The 24,014-nt window shown below is 31.5% G+C and overlaps 1 protein-coding gene across 2 annotated transcripts in view; it reads left to right on the top strand.

Moving 5' to 3' along the window:
- The window catches only part of LOC130673137 (3-ketoacyl-CoA thiolase, mitochondrial), a 29,430-nt gene extending 5,720 nt beyond the window's left edge, over positions 1-23,710 (top strand). Inside the window, exons 4-6 of one of the 2 annotated variants that reach the window (XM_057478069.1) lie at positions 8,343-8,783; positions 8,842-9,197; positions 23,595-23,710. In XM_057478069.1, the coding sequence (XP_057334052.1) occupies positions 8,343-8,783; positions 8,842-9,197; positions 23,595-23,679 (882 nt within the window). In that variant the 3' untranslated portion in view covers positions 23,680-23,710. Of the gene's footprint in view, positions 1-8,342; positions 8,784-8,841; positions 9,198-10,128; positions 10,333-23,594 lie in introns of those variants that run through there. The other variant, XM_057478068.1, reaches the window with a different exon arrangement.
- The last annotated feature ends 304 nt before the right edge of the window (positions 23,711-24,014 follow it).

The following is a 24,014-nucleotide window of genomic DNA, read 5'->3' as shown; positions in this document are numbered from 1 at the left end:
GACAGAACACACAAAAACCACGATAAAAAGGCGGTTATTTTTTCGCGGTTATTTTGTCTTTGGTTAAACGGTCACGCAACCTAATAAACAGACAAAATTTTTTATAATATATCTTCTGTGGTCAAAAATAAAACTTGGTTTAGATTTGGTCGTCTTAAATCGTGACTAACCCAGATAGCAAAATGACGTCTTGATGAGTTCTAAATGAGTTCCTATTTATGATTTGGACGTCTTAAAAACACGTTAAAGAAGTCTTTAAGAAGTTCTCAAGATGTCGAATGCGCCACCTAGCGAACTCAGTAAGACGTCTTTAAAAAGAGTTCTCAAAGAGTTCTTTTTTCTGACTCCGCAAATAAGACTTCAGAATGAACTTACCATGACGTCTTAAGGAGTTCCTAATTTTGACTTCATTTTGACTTCAAAAAAGTTAACAAAAGAATACATTAAGACGTCACAAAACTGCCGTCTTATTTATGAAATCTTCAAGAACTCTTAATTTAGAGTTCTTAAAAATGACACCTTTAAGAAGTCATTATAGACTTCTTGAAGACTCCTTCAAAAATACGTCGTAAAGCAGTCATTCTGACTTTAATGCTGTCTGGGAAGTAAGACGACCAAGCCTAAACCAAGTTTTATTTTTGACCCGGGTTTTGTCTCAAATATTTCAACGGAGAATAATCACGCAGAATCAATGAATAAAAACAATATAATGTCTAAGGTAAAATGACCACACGTCTATTAACTATCCGAACTTTATCTTCTAAAAACCGATTATTGACATTTTCTCTTCTCATTTGTTCCAACCGAATTCTTAGTTTGCGTTGTCTTTCGCGAATCAGTTTTCGACGTCGGGAATTTTTTATTTTACCGGTCATTATTTCGATGATAAAAACAATAACCGACAGCCCTATTATTGCCGCTAAAAAATAGTAGGCCTGTTCTAGATCTTTGAAATCAACTGCATCATACTGAGCGGGTGGTTCAAGAGCTGCTTCTTTAGCTTTTAATTTTTTAAACGGATAATATAAACTTTTTTTCTCCCAGAAATCTATTAAACCCGATTCTTGTAGTCTTAGTTCTATTTGATCAATTTTATTTTTCAGGGGAAAATTTTTTCTGGCCCAAAAAAAAGTATATCTTGAAATCTCTAATGTCCGAACTAGATTTAAATTATATTTAGACGCCATATCAAGCTGTCGTGGATTTTTAAATACGCAAGCTGTTGTATCGTCTTTCAAAATTCGCTCATGACATTCTTCAATAGAATATAATGGAGCATGTAAACGGTCGACATCAGTATTCAATTCTAATTTCATTTTGATAACAGTATCTTTTAATGCAAAATTAGTGTAAACGTTGTAATCTAAATAAAACAAATCTTTGATACTTGCGGGATAATTATATTGTTTTGTTGTCGATGACGACATTATTTCGCCTTGCAATTCAGGACAAATTATAAAAACAAAAAGAGTCATTGTCACAAACAATATACACATCGAGAATGAATTGAGTGCTGCCGATATTCCACTACTGACAAGAAATCTAATTATGTCCAAAAAACTGTTACCGTACGCGGGGTCATTATTATCGTCATCTTCATCGATGAAATGATTGTTGATATTATTCAAAATAATTATAATATATGATATTAGTAAAACAATTAGTGCGATAAAAACAAGTTTATAGTTTTTGAAATTACGGTTATTTTCAACGGGCATTCGAGTGCCATTTTTTTGAGTTAATATGAATTGATCGTTTATATAGTGCGGATTAAAAATGTCGACAAATTTATAACCGTCATTGTTAATGAACTGTAATTCAGGCAAACATCGTGAGTACCGTTTATAATCGTTTTTAGAAAACCAACTGGTGTATTGTTAACACATCGACCTTTCATACCATAGGTTCCCAGAGAGGAAAGTACCACGGGCCCAGGCTTGGCCCAGACTTGGCCCAACTTTGTAGAACCTTGGGCCAGGCTTGTAAGCCAGTCTTGGCCCAGCCTTGGTAGAAGCCTGGAATGATAATCTCGGGCCAAGCCTGGTTGCCAGACCTGGCCCATGCTTGGTTACCAGACCTGGCCCATGCTTGGTTGCCAGACCTGGCCCAGGCTTCCAGGAAACGAATAAATTTAATTAAAAAAAATTTATTATTATTAACCTCGTAGAATTCATGATCATTAACGTTTTAATTATCTAAGGGGAGTAAATGATGTGAAAAAAACTCGGTGGAAATTCTGCTGGACTCTGGGCGCGAACTGTCGTCCTTCTGATTACTGGGTCCGAACGGTAGCTACTGGACGAACCTACTAACGTTGAACTGATACATTTATATGATCTACTTGTATAAACCATGGGTACATCCAAACTTGGGTAATCCTACCTTGGCCCAAGCCCGGGTAATCATTGTAACGGCCAAGGCTAGGTTACCCAGTCCTGGCCCAAGCCTGGCTTGCCATTGGATGGCCAAGGCTAGGTTACCCAGTCTTGGCCTAAGGCTGGGTTGCCATTGGACGACCAAGGCTAGGTTACCCAGTCTTGGCCCAAGCCCGGGTAATCATTGTAACGGCCAAGGCTAGGTTACCCAGTCCTGGCCCAAGCCTGGCTTGCAATTGGTTGGCCAAGGCTAGGTTACCCAGTCTTGGCCTAAGGCTGGGTTGCCATTGGACGACCAAGGCTAGGTTACCCAGTCTTGGCCCAAGCCCGGGTAATCATTGTAACGGCCAAGGCTAGGTTACCCAGTCCTGGCCCAAGCCTGGCTTGCCATTGGATGGCCAAGGCTAGGTTACCCAGTCTTGGCCTAAGTCTGGCTTGCCATTGGACGGCCAAGGCTAGGTGACCCAGTCTTGGCCCAAGCCCGGGTAATCATTGTAACGGCCAAGGCTAGGTTACCCAGTCTTGGCCCAAGTCTGGCTTGCCATTGGACGGCCAAGGCTAGGTTACCCAGTCCTGGCCCAAGCCTGGGCCAATATAGGTGTGCCAAAGCTAGGTTCCCCAGTGCTGGGCCAAGTAGGGGCCCGTTGTTCAACTCTGGCAGCTCCTGTATGGGTTATTATCGGAGTGACATTAAGAGATGAGAATAAGGTTGTAAAAAATTGTAAAAATGGATATGGCAAAATTTTTTGTAATTCTTCAATATTTACTGGACCGTTTTGAATCCGACTTGAATTTGGTTTTGCAGATGCAACGGCTATTATGGGATAGCCGCTGAGATGCTTTGTTTTATCAAAAGTCAAACTAGGGCATAATTTCGAATCTGTAATGAATACATATCGATTACTATAATATATTTCTAATACTTTTTGGGCATAGGGGAGGGTGGGGCAGAGCGGCCTCCCTGAAATTTCGACCAAAAAAAAAATTTTTTTTTTTTCGACTAATTACTATAAATTTGATATGTTTGCGCATTTTTACCCCTACGCATGACATTTGGGGCAAAATGGACAAGCCCAAAATTTTGAAAAAGTGATTTTTTCATATTTTTATCGTCAAATTAAAAAAAAATTGTTATAATTCCACATTTCTAGCCCTACGCATAACACCTGGGGCAAAATGGACCAGCCGAAACTTTCGAAAAAATTATTTTTTCATATTTTTCGGCCGTTTCTCTATGTAAGAGGTAAATTTGGTCACTAAAAATTTATAAAAATTAAAATTTTTTTTTTAGTTGATAAATTTTTGAAATAAAGTAAAATTATAGAATTGATGTATTTTTTTCTTAAATAACAATTAGTAATTAAGGTAATCGAGAGTGAACGATTTTTTACGCTTTAAAAAATTTTTTTCGAGTAATATAAAACCAAAAATAGTTGTCAAGAGAAAGAAATACATTCTTAATGATGAAAACAATTTAAAAAAAAAAAAAACGAAAAAAAAATTTTTTTTATCACTTTTTGAAGGGGAGCCGCTCTGCCCCACAAAAAAAAAAAAAATTTTTCAGAATTTTGGCAAAATGTCTATAAATTTGTTCGAAAAAGGACAAAAGTAAAGTGATCTTATCGTTGAAAGCCACAAAAAATAATAATTGGCTTAGGGGGGCCGCTCTGCCCCACCCTCCCCTACATAATTGATATTTACCGTTTGAATATGGTTGTTTATACAGAGTCCAACGTTTATTTAGATTTTCTTCAGGTTTGCTGTCATCGATCGGTCGGTTAAAGCGACAAACTTCCCGCCAGGGCATGGGCGCGTAGTTCGAAAAAGGATTAAAAGTATATAACATTGTTCGCGTGTCAGCAATTACATTAGACGGTATTGTTTCATTATTATTAGACTCAAGACAAACGTAGAATGATGATAGCAAATCCATTTTCCAAAGCATTTGCAGCACCTTTTCTCCATCTTTATCGCAATCGTTATTATTATGTCGGACGATGAAAAAATGTGAATTGGTATTCCAGGTGGACAAAGTCGCTAATTCTAGGAGAGTTGTTTTGAGTTTCTTGACAGATTTAACCGATAAAACGTACGTAGTATATCTTGGGTTGTAATATGGTTCGATATTTTTAGCTCGAAAATTTTTATCGATCACGACAATGGGATAGTCCGTTTCAAAAAAAGCTAAGTTGTTGCTTGGATCAGTTGTCTCAGTGTATGCAATATCGGTCAGATCTTCACTGATGAATACCGGATTTAATCGGTCAGCGAAACATGATTTTAATACAAATTTCTATTTAGTAACAGAAAAAAAAATTAATTAATTCAAACTTTGTAAAATTTTCTATCACTCATAAAATGTATAATTACCAATTGTTCAGAAACTTGAGTCGGTATCGATGCATTTGAAAAGGAAATTATATTTAAAGAATTTACTGCGATTAACCACCATATTATTTTCTGAATGAACTTCATATTAAATATTAATAAACTGTTTCAATCTATTACAGTAATAAAAATTAACAAATGCACTGTATTGGTTGTGAACAATCTCGAGAACTCTAATGAACAGTCGCAACTGGACTGGAATACGATCGAGAGTCATATGCACATCACCACCTCGTTCAATGAAAAAATATTCTTTGTATTGCTTTTGGTTTCTATTGACAACCCGAAAATTGCATGTTTCAACTAATTGTTGTCCTGAATATATTTTTAAATTCATGTGATTTTCCAGTTTGTCCTTGACCAAATGATCATACATAATACATGTTCTTGAACGTTTTATGGCAAAATGTTTTTTTAGTCTTTCTGCAGAGATAACTCATTAAGTTTCATAGCGCATTTTATTTCACTGCTTTTCTTGGTATATACTTCTTAAATTTTTTACTACATGTGTTAAATGATAAAAAATCTCAACATTATTAAGAAAACTATGATAAATACCGAATTTAAATGGTCAACAAAACATAATTTTAACACAAATTGTGATTTAATAACAAAAAAAAAACACATTAATTGAAACTCTAAATATAATTTACCATCAATCATAAAATAACCAATTATTCGGAAACTTGGGCCGGTACCCGGGAAAAAATGATCAGACCTGATCAGACATGAACAGGCATGAGTCTTCAGGCCTGATCAGACATGAAAAATGACCATGCCTGACCAGGCCTGATCAGGCATGTTCAGGTCTGATCAGGTATGTTCATGTCTGTTCATGCCCATCCGGGTAAAAAAATTATATATAAAAAATGGCCCTATATAATTATGTATAACTATATTCAATTATACATGTATATAATTATTGCTATAAAAATAAAAAAAATAAAAAATTCGGGCGTGTGCAGGATTTGGACCGTGGACCTTGCGCTCGAAAGTGTAACTCGCTACCCACTGACCTAAGAGATTTAGTTGAAAAGTAAGTTTCGTATGAAATTCAAGTAATAAAAATCTTATACGTGATAGATTCTTGGTCAACAAAATTTTAGTTCTATGAGCAGACATGAACAGCCATGAACAGGCATGAACAGGTATGATCAGGCCTGATCATACATGAACAGGCATGGTCAGGTCTGATCATTTTTTCCCGGGTATCATTGCATTTGGAACGTAAATTATATTTAAAGCGCTTATCACAAGTAACCACAATATTATTTTCTGAATCCACTTCATTGTTAAATATTTCACAGAAATAAATGTTAAATTAGTTCAATAGTGATCTGAACATCATGAAAACGGTAGAAAAATGATAATTAATTGACTCTTGCAAATTTTTATCAACGATAGAATAATATTTTGTTTATTAATTCCATCAAAAATCAATGAAACAAAAACAACAACTATTGATTGTCTATAAAATTAAAGAAAACAAAATTTGATGGAATTGAACAATTGACGGTGCTTTAATTTTATTGAGCTGTAAAGAACGTCTGTTTGCTTCGTTGTTACAACCGCAACTAAGTAGTCTATTTCAAAAACAATAAACCAGCCGCTCGACGTTATTAGTAACACGTCAGTACATTCAGTTTTTTGTAATAATGACAATGATAGAATCGACGTAACACAAAAAAGTCCAGGGTAGTAAAAGTTTTATGTTTCTCAATGAAATTTGATAGAAATCGAGTAATTGCATTTGCTGATGGTGAAGTTTTCATAGAATTTTGCAATAATCGATAACCATTACCATCCTGCAGTAGGGAATGATTATCATATCGTATGTTAGAATCATTATCATACACTCAGAAAATTAAATGATTGCAGTTACTATCTATTTATGTTAAAATTTTTTACCATCAACCCGATGGTAGTGACAACTATCTGGATGATTGTATAAATCATATTTATGGTAACTGTTACAATCATGTATGTTAATTAGAGATAGTTACAGTTATCATTTTAAATAGTTGTATTTACGATCTAGATGGTTACAGTTACCATCAGAAATTGTAGTAGTTACCATTAAAGATGATTAAAGTTACCATCTAAGACAAGTAGACTTTAAACATCAAATTATGGATTTAAATAATTGTAAAAAATAAATAATTGTCATTTTTTTGTAAAAATTTTATAAATAAAATTTAAGTATGTTTGTCATCATATTTGTAATCAAAAATTTATAATTTTGCACCAGTACTTGAAAATTATTGAATTTTTGATCAATTTTTTTTATAGCATTTAATAATTTTTTTTTTTTCTTTATCAGTGTTTTTATCAGTGATAAATTATCACTATCCTTGATAGGAAACATTATTATCCTGATGGTAAATATTACCATCCTGATAGTAGCTGTAATCATCTTAATGGTTACTGTTATCATCCTGATGGTAACTGTTACTATAAAAAATGGTAACTGCAATTATAACAAATTGTAGCACTAACCATCTTTACACTGAAAAATTTTTTAATCATCCTAGATGATTGCAGCTACAAATTTAGTATGATAACTCCAATCATTTATTTTTCTCCGTGTACTCTTATACTAACCAATCTTTCCACGTATAGTAATATTATTATTGTCGATAGTAATATGTACACTGTAAAAAATCACCGGGGTAAGTCCAAGCGGTGTAGGTGTTAAAATTATCGGTGTTAAATTTACCCCCATGACTCGGTTATGTAGCAAATATACAAAGATTTTTCAATAACAAATAAATTATTTAAGAATTAAAAAAGTCAAAATTAAAACTAATGCACATACAGATTTTTTAATTCTTTACATGAGCATCTTTTGATTCTTTATTCATACGACATTTTATTTTATATTTTTCAATTATTAAAATGAAAAAATATCTGACAAATACACGACAGCGCATGTGTCAAAATAGTCACGGATACACCTATCTATTTATTTATCATATCATAACCATAAATTTTAATGAAATTTGAAAAGTCTTGTGGCTAAAAATTTGTTATCAGTAAAGAAAATAACGCATAAAGTAAGAAAATATTCGAGAGATGATAATATATTCTTACTTATTGTGTATTATTGTAGTTAATGTTTGAGCTTATAAAGAAGTCTATAGTATATTGCTAAATAGAGAAATAAAATACCTAGTTTAAACTAAAACTAAATCTATAATTTTCTTTTTCAATTATTTAATGATTTTGATGCCCGCCCCGACCAGCAAAAACTTCGGCTTCGCCTCAGTTTTTTGACTTGCGCACAGCTGCTGACCATCGAACAATCTCGTGCACTTAAGTCTGCAAAAGAATAATATTTTCTTCCACTACTTGGCTGCCGTACATTCAATGTAGTTTTTAAGGCTTCTGAAAGTTCTTTGAAAAACAGTAAACTCTTTAACTTTTGGATTATCGCGAAATCCAATGTTTTCGTTAACCCGAAAGTTTTCCGAAATTTGAGCTTCGGTAAACTTTCTTGGCGGCTACTTTAGAGACTAGTAATTTAAATTGAGAATGATCAATCAAATAACCATTTTAAGTAAAATTTGATTTGCATTGCAGAGTATAACGAGCGGAGAATCCCACATAGTAGTGGCAGGTGGTGCAGAAAACATGAGCCAGACACCATTCGTCGTACGTAATGTGCGTTTTGGAACAGTGTTAGGTCAGAAAATTGATTTCGAAGATGCATTATGGGTTGGCTTGGCTGATAGTTACTGTAAATTACCAATGGGTGGAACAGCCGAAAAATTAGGAGCTAAATACGGGGTTACAAGAGAAGAAGTCGATGAATTTGCGTTACGAAGTCAGAAACGTTGGAAAGCCGCCAATGACGCAGGCTATTTCAAAGCTGAAATGGCGCCCGTTTCGATGACCATTAAAAAGAAACAAGTGGAAGTGTCAGTCGACGAACATCCCCGACCAGAAACAACAATCGAAGATTTGAAAAAGTTATCGTCAATTTTTCAAAAAGATGGTCTTGTTACCGCTGGAACTGCATCAGTAATTATTGTAGTGAATAAAAAATTTTGAACCGCTTAATGCAATAAATAATTTTCAGGGTATCTGCGACGGCGCAGGAGCAGTAATACTTGCAAGTGAAGAAGCGATTAAACAACATAATCTACGGCCTCTTGCACGCCTGTGCGGCTACGCGACGGTTGGCGTTGATCCTAGTATCATGGGAATCGGACCAGCACCAGCGATAAAGAATCTTCTGAAAATCTCCAATAAAACTCTTAATGATCTTGAGCTAGTTGAAATAAACGAGGCTTTTGGCGCGCAAACACTGGCGTGTGTCAAAGACTTAGGTCTTGATATAAACAAGTTGAATGTTAACGGAGGTGCCATTGCGCTTGGACATCCTTTAGGTGCTTCTGGAACTCGTATCACGGCACATTTGATTCACGAACTTAGGTAATCACTTCATTTAAAATAATATAACCAGAGATATTTCAAATTTCTTAACCCTTCCTTACCCACGCTATGAGCGCGGCGCCGCCTTTTTTAAATTTTATTTTTTTTCTCGTAACTACTTCAATTCGTAGTTTTGAAAAAAAATTTAATTCTTTCTTTGATCTACTAAAAAATTTTTAATGCTATTTACATGCATAAAAACCCTTGGAAAATATTTTTACATTCTAAAATTCGAGACCGAGTTTGAGAAAGCGGCGCTCTGCCGCCCATCGTGGGTAAGTCTCCCGATCTTTTTCAAACTGCGCTGTTGCCAACTTTCTTTGCCGCCAGTATTTTAGCCTGTTTTACCACACGTTCAACACAACTGGTAAAGAGAAGTGATTTTTCAGGTTAATTTTTATTTTAATTATATTATTTACAAATTAATTGTTATTAAATAATAATTAATACTATTTATATAAAATAATTTTGTTTTATAACTTTGTGAGTATTAGAATTTATTAGAGTATTAGAGTATTAGAATATTGTTATATAAAATAGGAATATAATGATATAAACTTTAGTACAAATAAGTTCTGAAAAAATTATTATTCATAGAATAATACAATATTTATATATATATGTGTATATATATATATATATATATATATATATATATATATATATATATATATATATATAATTGAAAATGTTAATTTTTCGATTTTTGATAATAAATAATCTGGTTCTATGAAAAAACTGCGAATTTATATTACAATTTTTCTTTGATAATTATTAAATACTGTATAATAGTCGTGGTTGAACGTTTGGCAACAGCGCGTTCAATTTAACACGGCGACGCGACGCTAACCACGTGGGTAAATTCGGCTGGCAAAAGAACGTGGGTAACGAAGGGTTAACTGTGCTTGTATTCATTTAACATCTGTTACAGACGAAGAAACGCCGGAAAATTCGCTATCGGAGCAGCGTGCATTGGCGGGGGACAAGGGATCGCATTGATGATAGAAGCCCTTTAAATTTATGTTTAAATTGTATATTTTATCCCCAATTGTTATATTTTTTGATACATAGATTTTTTTTTAAATATGTGATAATTTTTGTTCTATTATGAAATAAACACTTTTTATGAGATTAATACATACTTCAGATGAGTTGTTATTTATTATGTGAACAGACAAATTTAAAGAATTCTAGACCCTGCACGGAGAAAAATGGAGGTAAAAATCACAAGAAATTTTATGTGAAAATCCGTGAATTTTTATTGTTAGCCGACTAAACTTGAAACCAAATGATAGTAGGGGAGGGTGGGGCAGAGCGGCCCCCCTGAAATTTTGACCAAAAAAAAAAATTCTTTTTTTTTCGACTAATTACTATAAATCCGATATGTTTACGCATTTTTACCCCTACGCATGACATTTGGGGCAAAATGGACAAGCCCAAAATTTTGAAAAAGTGATTTTTTCATATTTTTATGGTCAAATTAAAAAAAAATTGTTATAATTCCACATTTCTAGCCCTACGCATAACACCTGGGGCAAAATGGACCAGCCGAAACTTCCGAAAAAATTATTTTTTCATATTTTTCGGCCGTTTCTCTATGCAAGAGGCAAATTTGGTCACTAAAAATTTATAAAAATTAAATTTTTTTTTTTAGTTGATAAATTTTTGAAATAAAGTAAAATTATAGAATTGATGTTTTTTTTTATTAAATAACAATTAGTAATTAAGGTAATCGAGAGTGAACGATTTTTTACGCTTTAAAAAATTTTTTTCGAGTAATATAAAACCAAAAATAGTTGTTAAGAGAAAGAAATACATTCTAAATGATGAAAACAATTTAAAAAAAAAAAAGACGAAAAAAAAAATTTTTTTTATCACTTTTTGAAGGGGGGCCGCTCTGCCCCACAAAAAAAAAAAAAATTTTTTTAGAATTTTGGCAAAATGTCCATAAATTTGTTCGAAATAGGACAAAAGTAAAGTGATCTTATGGTTGAAAGCCACAAAAATTAATAATTGGCTTAGGGGGGCCGCTCTGCCCCACCCTCCCCTACAATATTTTATGATATAAGTGTTGCTACTAATTGTATTGAAGCATAATAAAATTTCAATTCTGCGACAAAAATTTCTTTCTTGTATACATAATACACTTCGTATTAAACATAATAAAAATTATAAAGTATTCTATGAGTATAATAACTGACACGACAATAATTGTGTCGCTACACGGAAAAAAATTAATCGTGAATGCAACATGATGCAGTCATGTTGCATTCACATGATGAAATCATGTTGCATTCACATGATTTGTCATGTTGCATTCACATGATAGTCATGTTGCGGTAACATGAGAAAATCATGTGGCATTCACATGATTTGTCATGTTGCATTCACATGATAATCATGTTGCGGTAACATGAGAAAATCATGTGGCATTCACATGATTTGTCATGTTGCATTCACATGATAATCATGTTGCGGTAACATGAGAAAAATCATGTTGCATTCACATGATTTGTCATGTTGCATTCACATGATAATCATGTTGCGGTAACATGAGAAGATCATGTTGCATTCACATGATCTTCTCATGTTACCGCAACATGATTATCATGTGAATGCAACATGACAAATCATGTGAATGCAACATGATTTTTCTCATGTTACCGCAACATGATTATCATGTGAATGCAACATGACAAATCATGTGAATGCCACATGATTTTCTCATGTTACCGCAACATGATTATCATGTGAATGCAACATGACAAATCATGTGAATGCCACATGATTTTCTCATGTTACCGCAACATGACTATCATGTGAATGCAACATGACAAATCATGTGAATGCAACATGATTTCATCATGTGAATGCAACATGACTGCATCATGTTGCATTCACGATTAATTTTTTTCCGTGTAGGATGCAATATTGACCGTCTTACGATAAAAAAATGTAGTACTAGCATAATAAAAATTATATAAATTATTTTGAATGTACGATCAAAATTTATAATACTAACAAAATAATTTCAACGAGACTTTTCTTTTCTTTCTAAATTTAATACTGTATGAATCGTGAAATTAATTCTTGAAATACATTGTTGACTAATTACCACTACGTTTAGTTATTTATTATCAGCCTTGACCAACAATTACATGTGACCTGAGACTTTTCTGATTTTGCTGGCCTACACGGAAAGAAAATTATGGTAGCTGTTCCCATAATTTTGTGAAATTTTTTCTTATACCATCGTAGGAATTACGACCATAAATAATGGGAGCCGCTCCTATAATTACAGGAATTTTTCCCATAATTATAGGAATGGTTCCTAGAATAATATGAAAACTATTCCCATTATATTATAGGAATGGTTCCCACAATGGTAAAGGAATAGTTCCTATAATATTATGGGAATAGTTTCCATACCATTATGAGAATAGTTCCCATAATAGTATGGGTTTTGTTGCCATACCATTATGGAAATGGTTCCCATAATGATATGAGAATGGTTCCCACAATATTATGGGATTGGTTCCCATATTGGTATAGGAACTATTCCCATAATGCATAGCAAAACTTCCCATAAGTTTCTTTCCGTGTAGGTATGTAATATACTATTTTTGTTTTTTATATTACATTTTTCAATTATTAAAATTGATGAATGTCTGACACCCTGACCAGCAAAAACTTCGGCTTTGCCTCAGTTTCGGAGAAATGAAGCACCCCTGCCCCTCCCTCTCACCGCCCGGCATCACCTCGGAATGTTAATTAATTCTACGTACGTTCGCGTGGGGAACAAGAAAAATAGTTTACGACCCCCGGTCAGAAAACCGAATACTTGGACGTATGTGATATCAAAGCCTCAGCTTTCATATCACATCCGCCAGGAAATCCAACTCTCTGGCCCAGTGACGTAAACCGGAAATAGTCCCACAGAATCATTGAATAAATGCAATACACGGAAAGAAAATTATGGCAGCGGTTCCTATAATTTTGTGAAATTTTTTCCTATACCATCATAGAAATTACGACCATAAATTATGGGAGCGGTTCCTATAATTATAGGAATGTTTCCCATAATTATAGGAATAGTTCCTATAATTATGGGAATGATACCCATAACACTATAGGAATAGTTCCTATAATTATAGGAATGGTTCCTATAATTTATAGAAATACTTTCTATAATATTATGGGAATCATTCCTATAATTTATGGGAATGGTTCCTATAATTTATAGGAACCATTCCCATAAATTATAGGAACCATTCCCATAAGATTATGGGAATGGTTCCTATAATAGTATGGGAACTATTCCCATTATATTATGGGAATGGTTCCCATATTATCATGAAAAAATTAATTTAAAGAAGTGTGGTAATCACTTCTACAATACACAGAAATATTATTAAACATAAAAACAAAAATTCAAACATTGAAAAGAAAAATCGTATTTGGCAAAAAAACATTAAAATTTTTAACAAGAATTTTTCGTCAGCATAAAACATTCAAGAAAATTCAAATTTTGGGAAATTTCTACACTATTAAGCAAAAAAAAATTTAGTGATATTATAGGGATGGTTCCCATAACATTATGGGAATAGTTCCCATAAAATTATAGGAATAGTTCCTATACCAATATGGGAACCATTCCCATAATAGTATGGGAATGATTCCCATATCATTATGGGAACCATTCCCATAATGGTATGGGAATCATTCCCATACTATTATGGGGATGGTTCCCATAATATATGGGAACCATCCCTATAGTAGTATAGGTACTATTCCCATACCATTATGGGAACCATTCCCATAATGCATAGCAATACTTCCCATAATTTTCTTTCCGTGTATATTGTCTAAGGTAGAATGACTACACGTCTATTAACTATCCGAACTTTATCTTCTAAAAACCGATTATTGACATTTTCTCTTCTCATTTGTTCGAGTCGAATTTTCAGTTTGCGTTGTCTTTCGCGAATCCGGTCTTGGCGTCGCGAGTTTTTAATTTTAACGGTAATTATTTCGATGATAAAAATAACAACCGACAGTCCCATTGCTGCTGCTAGGAAATAGTAAGCCTGTTCTAGATCTTCGAAATCAACTGCATCATACTCAGCGGATGATTCAAGAGCTGCTTCCGTAGCTTTTAATTTTTTATAAAAATTATAAGAATTTTGCTTTGCCCAATAGTCTACCAAACCCGATTCTTGTAGTCTTAGTGCTATTTGATCAATTTTGTTTTTAAGGGGCATATTTTTTCTGGACCAAAAAAACTGATATGGTGTAATACCGAATGTCCGTGATAGATGAAAACTATAATTTAACGCCAAATCTAACTGTTGTTTTCTCTTAAATACGCAAGCTATCGTATCGTCTCTCAAAATTCGCTCATGACATTCATCAAGAGAATTTGATGGAGCGTGTACACGATCAACATCAGTATTCAACTCTGATTTCATTTCGATAATTGTATTTTTTAACTCGGGATTAACATAAATGTTATAATTTAAATATAACAAATCTTCAACACTAGCAGGATAATTACGTTCTTCTGTTGTCGATGATGACATTATTTCGCCTTGCAATTCAGGACAAATTATAAAAACGAAAAGAGTCATTGTCACAAACAATATACACATCGAGAATGAATTGAGTGATGCCGATATTCCACTACTGACAAGAAATCTAATTATGTCCAAAAAACTGTTACCGTACGCAGGATCATTATGATCGTCATCTTCATCGATGAAATGATTGTTTATATTATTCAAAATAATTATAATATATGATATTAGTAAAACGATTAGTACGATAAGAACAAGTTTATAGTTTTTGAAATTACGGTTATTTTCAACGGGCATAAGAGTGCCATTTTTTCGAGTTACTATGAAGAGATCGTTAAAATGGTATGGATTAATAATATCAACGAATTTATAGCCATCATTAGAAATATACTGTAAATCTATGCAAACATCGTGAGTACCGTTCATAATCGTTTTTAGATAACCAACTGGTGTATTGTTAACGTATTGGCCTTGAATACCGTAGGTAATTATCGGAGTGACATTAAGACATGAAAATAAGCTTTCGAAAAACTGTAAAAATGGAAATGGTATAATTTCTCGTAATTCTTCAATATTTACTGGGCCGTTTTGAGTCCAATTTGAATTTGATTCTTGAGATGAAACGACTGTTATCGGGTAACCGTTGAGATGCTTCATTTTATCAAAAGCCAAACTAGGGCATAATTTCGAATCTGTAATGAATACATATCGATTACTATAATATATTTCTAATACTTTTTGGGCATACATAATTGATATTTACCGTTTGAATATGGTTGTTTGTACAAAGTCCAACGTTCATTTGGATTTTGTTCAAGATTGCTGTCATCGATTGGTCGGTTGAAGCGATGAACTTCCCGCCAGGGCAAGGGTGCGTAGTTCGAAAAAGGATTAAAAGTATACAACATTGTTCGCGTGTCAGCAATTACATTATACGGTATTGTTTCATTATTATTAGACTCGAGACAAACGTAGAATGATGATAGCAAATCCATTTTCCAAAGCATTTGCAGCACCTTTTCTCCATCTTTATCGCAATCATTATTATTATGTCGGACGATGAAAAAATGTGAATTGGTATTCCAGGTGGACAAAGTCGCTAATTCTAGGAGAGTTGTTTTGAGTTTCTTGACAGATTTAACCGATAAAACGTACGTAGAATATCTTGGGTTGTAATATGGTTTGATATTTTTAGCTCGAAAATTTTTATCGATCACGACAATGGGATAGTCCGTTTCAAAAAAAGCTACGTTGTTACTCGGATCAGTTGTCTCAGTGTATGCAATATCGGTCAAATCTTCACTGATGAATACCGGATTTAATCGGTCAGCGAAACATGATTTTAATACAAATTTCTATTTAGTAACAGAAAAAAAAAATTAATTAATTCAAACTTTGTAAAATTTACCCTAGCAGATTCGAATTACGGTAAATTACAGTAATTTACCGTAAATTACCGCAACTTACCGTAATTTCGCCGAAAATCTACGGTAATTTACCGTATATTACCGTGATTTACCGCATTTTACCGCAAATTGCGACAAATTACCGTACCTTACGGTAATTTACGGTAAATTGCTGTAATTTACCGTAATTCGGATCTGCTAGGGTAACATCTAACACCGCAAAATAAGATCATACTACGGGAAAAATAGCGTAAATATACTGGAATAAAAATACGGCATTCTATATTGATGAATGTAGATCAAATTATTAATTTTTTACATTTATTAGAAAAAATCAGAGTAGATCGAAAAATTAAAAAATTATTAAATTGTATAGATTCTAATCTATACCTTTAATGTGAGAAAATCTAAGTTATCTGAATAATTGTAATGATATCAATGTAGATCTACAATTTGAAAGTTCGGTCAACACTGATGAGAACAGATTTCTTTACGATTTGAATAATATCCAGCACTACACAATACCAAATCTTAAAGACACGGTACCGAAATGTCAAGTAAAGACAGTTGTTTACAGTCAAATATCCGATTATCAACAGACATTCCAGTGAAAAGCTTCACATTACAGTAAAATACAGCAAATTTACCGCAATTATATGGTGAAATACCGCAATTTAACAAAACTTCTACGGTAAAGTACTGCACTGTTACCACAACTTTACGGCGAGAATGCGGCATTTTTACCATAAACTACTGTACTTTCACCGCAACATTGCCGCACATTTACCGCAGCTTTACCGCAAATTTGCCGTAAATTTGCGGCATTTCGCCGTAAATTACGGCAATTTACCGTAATTTGCCGTAGATTACCGTAATTTACGGTAATTCTTCTAGACGCCGTAAATTACGGTAAATCACTGTATTTACCGTAATTCGGATCCGCTAGTATACTATCAATCATAAAATGTATAATTACCAATTGTTCAGAGACTTGAGTCGGTATCGATGCATTCGAAAAGTAAATTATATTTAAAGTATTTACTGCGATTAACCACCATATTATTTTCTGAATCCACTTCATTGTTGAATAGTTCACAGGAATAAATAATAAATTAGTTCAATAGTGATCCGAACATCATGAAAGCGGTACAAAAAGTGGATAATTAATTGACTTTTGCGAATTTTTATTGACGATAGAATATTATTTCTTTAATTTTATTGAGATGTAAAGAACGTCTGTTTACTTCGTTGTTACAACCGCAACTAAGTAGTCTATTTCAAAAACAATAAACCAGCCACTCGACGTTATTAGTAACACGTCAGTACATTCAGTTTTTTATATAATGACAATGATAGAATCGACATAACACAAAAAAGTCCAGGGTAGTAAAGGTTTTATGTTTCTCAATTAAATTTGATAGAAATCGAGTAATTGCATTTGCTGATGGTGAAGTTTTCATAGAATTTTGCAATGATCGATAACCATTACCATCTCGCAGTAGGAAACAATTATCATATTGTATGTTATAATCATTATCATACTCTTATACTAACCAATCTTTTCTTGTATAGTAATATATTTAATGTCGATAGTAATAGTTACCATCTAGATAATAATATTTCTTATCCCGGGAAAAAAAGATTTTATATGATCATATATTAACATATATGTTCATATACAATTTATATATGATCATATAAGAAATATACAAAAATTATATATGATTACATAAAAGCTTATATGATCTTATAAAGTTCTTATAAGAATTAATATACTCTCGTGAGGACTTTATAAAAATTGATATGACTTTATATAAAGTTATATATAACTTTATAAAAGTACTAGATAAAGTTTTATATGCTCATATATAATTATATATGATCATATAAAAGTTCATATGATATTATGAAAATCATAAGAATTTATATAGTTTTATAAGGATTTTATAAAAATTGATGTGATTTTATAAAAACCCGAGAAAAAGTTCTTATAGAATCATACATAAACATATGTGTTTATATATGATTATATGAAAGCTTACATAATCTTATAAAATTCTTATAAGGATTCATATGATCTTATAAGAATTTTATAACAATTGATGTGATTTTATATAAAGTTATATATAATTTTATACCAATACCAGGTAAAGTTTCATATGCTTATATATAATCATACATGATCATATAAAAGCTCATACGATCTTATGAAATTCTTATGAGAATTTATATAATTTTATAAGGATTTTATAATAGTTGATATGATTTTTTATAAAGTTATATATGAGTTTATAACATTACCAGATAAAATGTTATACATTATATGCAGTCATATATGATTATATAAAAATTCATATGATCTTATAAAATTCTTACAATAATTCGTATAATCTTATAAAATTTTTATAAAATTCGATGTAACTTCATATAAAGTTATATATAACATTGTGAAATTACAAGAGCACGTTTTATATGATTATACATAATCATGTATGATCATATATATATGATCATATGAAATCTTATATGACCTTATAAAATTCTTCTACGAATTTAGATAATTAATGAAAATTGATGTGATTTTATATGAATTTATAAATAAATTTGTATAAGTACAAAAGAGTTTAATACGGTTATATAAAATCATATATGATTATATAAAAGTTTATATAGTTTTATGATTCTTATATATAAATTTCTATGGTCTTATAAGCAGGTTATTTTAATAGTATATTACACACCTAGGGAAGTAAAGTAAGAAATGTCTCAGATCACATGTAATTGTTGGCCGAGGCGAAGCCGAGGTCAACAAACATGTGATCTGAGGCTTTCTTATTTACTTCCCGAGGAGTGTATACTATTTTTCTCCTCGACGGCGGCGGAAAGCGGCAACTTCGTTTTGCACAGCGGGACGAAAGTTGACGCTTTCCGCCCGGAGGTGAGAAAAGAAATTTATAATTTTATATAAAACACTAATGTGATAAAATTTGATCATATTTAGTGCATTATTGATGTAGGATGTATCAATTTGATCATTTGATTTAAGTAATGCTATAGATTGTCAAGTACTTATAAGGGTAAAGCAGACTAGAGAACCGGTCGGCAATCAAGAGATCATCAAAGTTGAGCAGCATTGAGGCAGAACATTAATTGGATGGGTGACCCCTTGGCAAAATAGCAGTTAACCGATAAATGTTTTTTTTTTTTTTTTGTTCATGCATGATTATATATAATTATATATCATCAAATCCTGCCAATTTTGAGATCTAATCATAAAAATTTTATTGTATATATGATTAGGTAAAATCATTTTTTACCGGGTATTTCTAACTTTATATGATTATATAAGATTTTATATGATTATATAAGATTTTATAAAGTCATATAAGTTTTTATAGGACCAATTTCATTATATAACTTTATATGATTTTATATGAGTCACTTTTATATGATTTATATATGATCATATAAGAACTTTTTTTCCCGGGATGTGTGAATAATTTGTAATTTTTGCCATCTGAGATAGTAATGGAACTAGTTATCATTGTCAATAAGAAAAGGTAACATAAAAGAATTGAAATCTTTTGAATTTAAACATGAAAATAGTTACTCCGTTGAGATAGGAGATATTATTACATTTTTTTTTTCAGCGTGTACTGAAAATCTTGGCGACTACAGTGAAGAGCAAGGCAAAAGATTCCACCAAGACATAAGTTAAATGGAGAGTCGATATCAAGCAAAGTGGAATGTCAATATGATGGCAGATCATTTCTGGACACTGAAGAGAGATTTACCCGATGAAAACAGAAAGCGAATAAAAAACCCTTTGCGTAGGTCATTCGAAGACAAGAGGGTTCGATACAAGCGAAGAACAGTTTGAAATCAGAAAGGTCGTTCTTTATCTTCGTATGGTTTTTAAAAAAATTTTTTGATAGAAATAAATATAATTAAGTTCAATCAATTTTTTTCATCACTGTATGTGCAATTTTCCGCATTAATTTCATTTTTTTTATTTAAAAAATGATTTTCATCACAACAACATCAATTTTTTTTAATTTTCTGAGATTTTTTTATATTTACTTAGATTTTTACAGACATATATATACATAAAAATCATGATTGATCTATTAATCCAGCTCTATCGAATTTATTTTATCACAATAACTGCAATTTTTTGCTATTTTCCGCAATTTTCATGGGTTTTTTGCAATTTACTTGAATTTTAAAAGGCTGATGGTTGAATAAACTTCAGATTTGGATTCAGCGGACCAAAATACATGAAAATCATACTTGATCTATTGTTCCATAAATTTTTGTCTTACCAAAACTGCGAATTTTTGTGGTTTTTTGCAATTTACTCAAAATTTTGAGGGTGTACGGGCAAAACTGATTCCAGATTCGGATTCAGCGCGTCGAAACACATAAAGATAGGTAGGTCTGGTCAAAAGTACTGACCACTTTTTTTTTTTTTTGTGTGCCGGTGTAATTTTTTTACAAAAAATACTGAAATCAGAAAACAAAAATCCCAATTAATTGGGATATTGTAAAGATAAAAAAATTTATTATTTTGAAAATATACAAATAAAAAAAAAAGTTATTTGAATGTACTTGGTGTGTACTCTATTAAAGTTCGAACCAAAATACGATCTAAATATAAAATAATTAAAAGGTATGACGTCACTACAGAATATATATTTTTTGAGTTAGCGCACACCAAGTACATTCAAATAACTTTTTTGTGACAGACACTTGAAATCTACGACATTTAGCGCCTATAGCCGGCCGCTAAAAATATTAGATAAGATACAGCTGGTAAAAAAGATACCTAATCGTTCTAATAGTGACGTCATCATCGGATGAAAAAATATTTTTTGGTTACATGTGCGATAGCAAACGACCAAAAAATATCGAAGTAACTTAACGAGCCATCTTGTGACAAAATTTATAATCATTTTAATTCGTCCACTTACCGACTTCTCTCTAATTTTCAACAAATACTCAAAACAATCTTACCAAATAAATAAACGCGGATTTATAACCTGCCATTTATAGGCACTAAATGTAGTAAATTTCAAATATCTGTCACAAAAACTAATGTATTTATCTAGTACAATCGAGTCTAAGACGCTCGTGTGTTGGTACTCTCGCCTTCGGCTCGGGCACCAATCTTCACGCTCGCGTCTTAAACACGATCGCACTCGATAGATAAACTACTATTTTTTTTATTTGTATATTTTCAAAATAATAAATTCTCTTATCTTTACAATATCCCACACTGAGAGAAAAATCCAGTAAATCTAACTATAAAATGACAGTTAAATAGCGCTTTAACTATTTTTTCGGAGTTACTACAACACCAATAGATAGTTATTATAAATATCTCTAAGTAGTTATGTTAAATATTTTTTAGTTCAATTAACTATATAAATAGTTAATGTAACTGATTTTTAAACTTGTATTCAATTAATAATTTTTAATTTTTTAAACTGAACTTAAGTAGTTAATTCATCTATAACTCTTTCATTAAAGCAAACAAAAATATTAAGTATCATTACAATGTTTTTTTAGTTAATTCAATGGATATTTTTTATATAAATCCATTAAATAAATAATTTTTTTTTCGTACAAATATACCATTCACATGGTTTTAATTATTAAGTAGAGACTCTATAGAGTTTTGATTAGAATTAATTTTTTTTTGAAAGTTCAAGTTAAATTTTAAAGATAAATTATTTATTGAACCATTAACAATAAATATTAATGTCTTGATGTAATATAGGATAAACTATAATACAATCCAAAAATGTAAGTATCACTTTGTCAAATGACAGAGTTGTACTGATGCCGAAATTGTTTTTAACTTTGGAATTTAACAGTTCTAAGATATATATCTTGCCGGGGACACTACACAGCGGCTGGGCGCGATCTCGTGGCGAGCATCGAACTACTCCCGCTACTGCTGTCTGGTACCGGTGACTTTCCTTTCCTCCATACATATGTTTTCTCCCAAGAAATTTTTCTCTTGGTTTAAGCAATTTTATTTAGATATTAACTCGTGTTTTGAACATTTTAATTTTTTTATGATTATTTGCCTTGAACGCAAAATTTAAACAAATTACACATATACACGCTTGACAGAGGAAAAATTTCTAATTCACACCGCTTAAATTTAATACAATACTTAGTGTAATTTTCACACCACAATTTTTACACAGACATTTACACTACACCGAGTCCAATAATATTTTACAGTGTAGAGAAACTAAAATATGACAGACGCATTTAGGTTTTCATAACGTACAAATGACGAAACTTATGAGCTAAAGGAAAAAATTTGTCAGCTATTAATATTGATCCTAAATGTTTTTTAAAATTATCCAATATTTTTGCGGATTATAACTACATCGAAAAAAGTTAACTCGAATCAAGAAAAATGTTCTTGATTAAAGAACACTTTTTTTAACGATTCGGAACATCAAAATTTTCTTGCTCCAAGTAGATAATTATCTTACAATTTTTATCTTGAATCAAAATTTTTTTTCTCAAGTTAACATATTTTTATGCTTAAATCGAAAATGTTTGTACGACGGTGCAGTTTAAGTATTCCAATTTATCTTAAATAATTGATATAAATATTTATTTCTATTTTCAAAATACTTTTAACAACTAAAGTTTCTTAAAAAAATTAAGAAAAAAATTTCTTGGAAAAAAAAATTCTTTGAAAAATAATTTTTTTAGAAAAAAAAAATTTTGCGACAAAAAATATGTTTGAGAAAAAGTTTTTGACAAAAACTTTCTGGCGATTTAAAAACATTTACTTACTCAATCATTAAGTTTTGAAAAAAAAATTAAAAATCCATTTCCTGCCTACATTTAACTCAATTACAGTAACTTCAAAATTTTAGTTCCATTAACTATATTTATATTTATAACAACTATTTTATTTTAACTTTAAATCAGCAGTTATAATAAAAACAATTTTTACTTACATACACTAAAAAAATTAAGTTATCGTTAATTTAAAAATTCATCTACTATTAACTAAATTTTTTTAGTTAAAACAACAATTTTCGGGAACAGAAAAATTTTAGTTGCTTTAATTAATTTTTTTTTAGTTTGTGCAACTACTGAATAGTTAGCCATACTAACGCGTTAGTACCAGTAACTAATTTTAAATAGTTGAAGTCTTTTTAGTTAAAATGACTATCGACTTTTCTCTCAGTGCAGTGACTTGATATTCTTGTTTTTTGATTTCAGTATTTTTTGTAAAAAAATTACGTTTTATGCAGTAAGGAATAAATGTTGAACGTGTACTTGGCGCGAATTTATAACAGAGAATCTGTTTTTGGTGGGATAATAAATTAAGAGATATTTTAAATTTCTTAACTATGCTTGTATTCATTTAACATCTGTTACAGACGAAGAAACGCCGGAAAATTCGCTATCGGAGCAGCATGCATTGGCGGGAAACAAGGGATCGCATTGTTGATAGAAGCACTTTAAATTTATTTTTAAATTGTATATTTTATCCCCAAATGTTACATTTTTTGATGATTAATTTTTTTTTTTAATATGTGATAATTTTTGTTCTGTTATGAAATAAACACTTTTTATGAGATTAATAGATACTTCAGATGATTTCTTATTTATTATGTGAACAGACAAATTTAAAGAATTCTAGACCCTGCACGGAGAAAAATGGAGGTAAAAATCCCAAGAAATTTTATGTGAAAATCCATGAATTTTTATTGTTAGCCGACTAAACTTGAAACCGAATGATAGTACAATATTTTATGATATAAGTGTTACTACTAATTGTATTGAAGCATAATAAAATT

Source organism: Microplitis mediator, chromosome 8 (genome assembly GCF_029852145.1).
Source record: "Microplitis mediator isolate UGA2020A chromosome 8, iyMicMedi2.1, whole genome shotgun sequence".
NCBI lineage: Eukaryota > Metazoa > Arthropoda > Insecta > Hymenoptera > Braconidae > Microplitis > Microplitis mediator.
This window is presented reverse-complemented; position numbering and strand designations above follow the sequence as displayed.